Raw genomic sequence first — 3,235 nt, forward strand, 5'->3', positions numbered from 1 at the left:
TACTATGTACTTGTTGGTCTATGTAGATGATATCATTTTGGTCAGCTCCTCTCAATCGGCTGCTACTGCGCTTGTTCGCTCACTTGGTGCTGATTTTGCGGTCAAGGACCTTGGGAAGCTTCATTACTTTCTTGGTGTGGAGGTTACTTCTCGTGCTGCTGGCCTTGTTATGACGCAGAAGAAGTACTCTCTGGATTTGTTGCAGCGAGCTGGGATGCTTAAGTGCAAACCGACGACTACACCCATGTCTACCACTGATAAGCTCAATGCTGTTGATGGTGTGCTTCTTTCTTCTTCTGATGCGACCGAGTACCGGAGTATTGTTGGTGGGCTCCAGTACTTGACGATCACGCGACCAGACATTTCCTATGCTGTTAACCGAGTCTGCCAGTATCTGCAGTCACCCCGTGACACTCATTGGTCTGCTGTTAAGCGGATTTTGCGCTATATTCGTTTCACGGTGGCTCATGGTTTGCATATTCGGCCGTCTGACTCTGGTTGTCTTTCAGCATATTCTGATGCAGACTGGGCTGGCAATCCGGATGACAGGCGATCCACGGGGGGTTATGCTGTCTTCTTTGGCTCTAACCTGATTGCCTGGAGTGCTCGGAAACAGGCTACTGTCTCGCGTAGCAGTTCTGAGGCTGAGTATAAGGCTGTGGCCAATGCCACATCAGAGATTATCTGGGTACAGTCCTTGCTTCAGGAGTTAAGTATACCCCAATCACAGCCTCCTGTTCTTTGGTGTGATAACATCGGTGCTACATACCTTTCTGCAAATCCGGTATTCCATGCCCGAACGAAACACATTGAAGTTGACTATCACTTTGTGCGTGAGCGTGTCTCTCAGAAGCAACTACAGATCAAGTTTATTTCTTCCAAGGATCAACTTGCTGACATCTTCACCAAGCCATTGCCTTTGCCACAGTTTAAGACTTGCAGGCGCAATCTTACCCTTCTAGATTCATTAGAAAGTGGCTAAGATTGAGGGAGGGTGTTAGACTGTATTTACATGTGTATATTGTAACGTTGTATACCACCTCATTATATATATATATGTGATAGGCCACCTCTAGAGGATTGTGCCGGTTCACCGGCGCCGCGGCCGCTTGACCGAGCTACAGTGGCTCGCAACCACCGGCCATGGTCGTTGCAACGAGCGTCGTGCGCGGCCGTGCGAGCGTCTCCTTGGCGGTGTCCATCGCTCCCCGAGGAGGACGAGGGAAAACACGTACGCGTGGTGTCAAAACGGAGGCGAATAGTTTAAGGCCGGGCTCCGGAGGAGTCGCTGCGGCGACGTACCCTTGCTCGACGTCGCGCGCATCTCCACGCCGGCCCCTTGGCCCGTCCCGCTTGGCCACATCTCCTCCTTGGCTCGCCGCGCCAGATGCCCTAGCTTCTCGGCTGGCAGCAGGGCCGCCACCTCGACCCTTGCCGGAGCCCGGAGACTGCACCTTCGGATGGATTCCTTTGCTTTACGGTGACCGGCCGATCGATTTAGGGCTCGCTCACTCTCTGCTTCCGCCACGGACACTGCCATTATTGGCTCCTAGAAGGCTTTAATTGCCTTTTTATGTTGCGCCCCCACAGACACGAGCGGGAGCAGAGTCAAAACCCCGCCCCGCGCGCACCCCCTATATATACGCCCTCATCCGCCCTCTCACCTCTCGCTACCACCTCTTCCCTCTCCTACACGAAGCCAGCACCTGCCGGCCCATGTGTATGGGAGGACCTCCCGCGGTGCCGCGGCAGGAGGTGGGCGCTGTGGTGGTGACGGAGCTGGAGGTGCGCGTGCAGCTGCTGGCCGGAGGCGGCGGCGCGTACAACATCAACGACAACGCCGACATCCTCTCGGAGATCCTGGCGCGCCTCGACGGCCGCTCGCTCGCGTCCGCCGCCAGCGTCTGCCGCCTCTGGGCCGCCGTGTCGCGCCGGGACGCCGTCTGGGAGGCGCTCTGCCTCCGCCACGTGGGCCCGGCGTCCGGCCCCGCGGCGGGCCACGCCACCCGCGCCGTCGTGGCCGCGCTCGGCGGGTACCGCCGGCTCTACCGCCTCTGCCTCGGCCCGGCACTGGACCGGCTGGGGCGCGCGGGAGCCCTCGCCCACGCGCAGGCCCGGGCGCGCCTGTCGCTCTCCCTCTCGCTGTCGCTCTTCTCCATCGACTGCTACGAGCGGCTAGGAGGCGGGGGCGCCGGCGCCGGCGCCTCCAGGCAGCAGCCGCCGTCGTCGCTGCTCTTCCTGTGCAAGCCCGTGGACGTGTCCTGATCAATGGGCGTGCGCACGGCACGATCCCACCCCGGCAGTACGATCCATCCTCAATGCCGTCGCGCTCTGGGCCGACGCGCGACGCGGTTGACATAGTAGTGGTCTTTGTCCAATTTGCTCATTTTTATTTACTATATTAGCGCGAACCAATAAGGGTTAATTAATAATTGATTAAGCATTTGTAGCTGTACCGCAGGGGCATTGAATATGGAAATAAATGAATCATTCTTTCTTCCTTTCTCAGAGAGTGAGAGTGAGAGTGAGGGACCTTTCTCCGGTTTCCGATGGTTCCTCGGTGTACGCTTGGGCCTTGTTTGCGTCCGCTTGGCGACTTGCTGTTTCTCACCACTCGCTTTGTACCGCTCCCCGTGTTGTTGCTTCGTCTGGATGCTTGCGTGCAACTCGCGCATGTGACCCATTCATCCGTCTCTCCTACTTAACTTACGTGCTAATCACCTCACCTTTGGCCACCGGGTGATGGATGAGTGGCCGGTGAATGAATCGGCGATGATGCGCAGCTGATTAGAAGATCCCCTTGCAGTGCTAATCACCTTTTGGTTTGCTCGCAAGGGGCAAGTTGTTTGCTTCTACTCTACCAGATACGGGCATACGGCTAGCCCCAAAGCAGTCTTGCACTCTTGCTACTACTCCGGGGACCGCCGGTTATGGACCACTGGCTGCTTTGATTGCTGGATGTTTCTTTGGATAGCTCCTACTGGATATTACGCCGAAAGAAACAACGGCAAAGCATAAAACACACACGGCTGCGAGATCCTTTCTACTATGACTACTTCGAATGCTAGGGCCTCCTCTAGTTCACACGATTCTAAAAAAACAGGAAATGGATAGGACTTGTCAAAGTGAAAGGATCATACATGCCAACTATGCAGTTTAGATGAGGCGGCATATAATTAAATGAAGAAAAAGAGGATTGAGTATCATCATATGATACCACGGCTCTACGATCTTC

General features: G+C 55.7%; 1 protein-coding gene across 1 annotated transcript; it reads left to right on the forward strand.

Annotated features, from left to right (window-relative positions):
- Positions 1–1,670: 1,670 nt before the first annotated feature.
- On the forward strand, positions 1,671–2,508 carry LOC119293853 (F-box protein SNE-like). Its single transcript, XM_037572197.1, has one exon. It carries the CDS (start codon positions 1,717–1,719, stop codon positions 2,263–2,265), a length of 549 nt encoding a protein of 182 aa, XP_037428094.1. The 5' UTR covers positions 1,671–1,716; the 3' UTR covers positions 2,266–2,508.
- Positions 2,509–3,235: the final 727 nt, after the last annotated feature.

Source organism: Triticum dicoccoides, chromosome 4B, assembly GCF_002162155.2.
Source record: "Triticum dicoccoides isolate Atlit2015 ecotype Zavitan chromosome 4B, WEW_v2.0, whole genome shotgun sequence".
NCBI classification, from domain to species: Eukaryota; Viridiplantae; Streptophyta; class Magnoliopsida; order Poales; family Poaceae; genus Triticum; species Triticum dicoccoides.

Bases quoted from the DNA above. Each gene is read 5' to 3' on its own strand.
- LOC119293853 (XM_037572197.1), top strand. From the start codon at position 1,717: ATGTGTATGGGAGGACCTCCCGCGGTGCCGCGGCAGGAGGTGGGCGCT.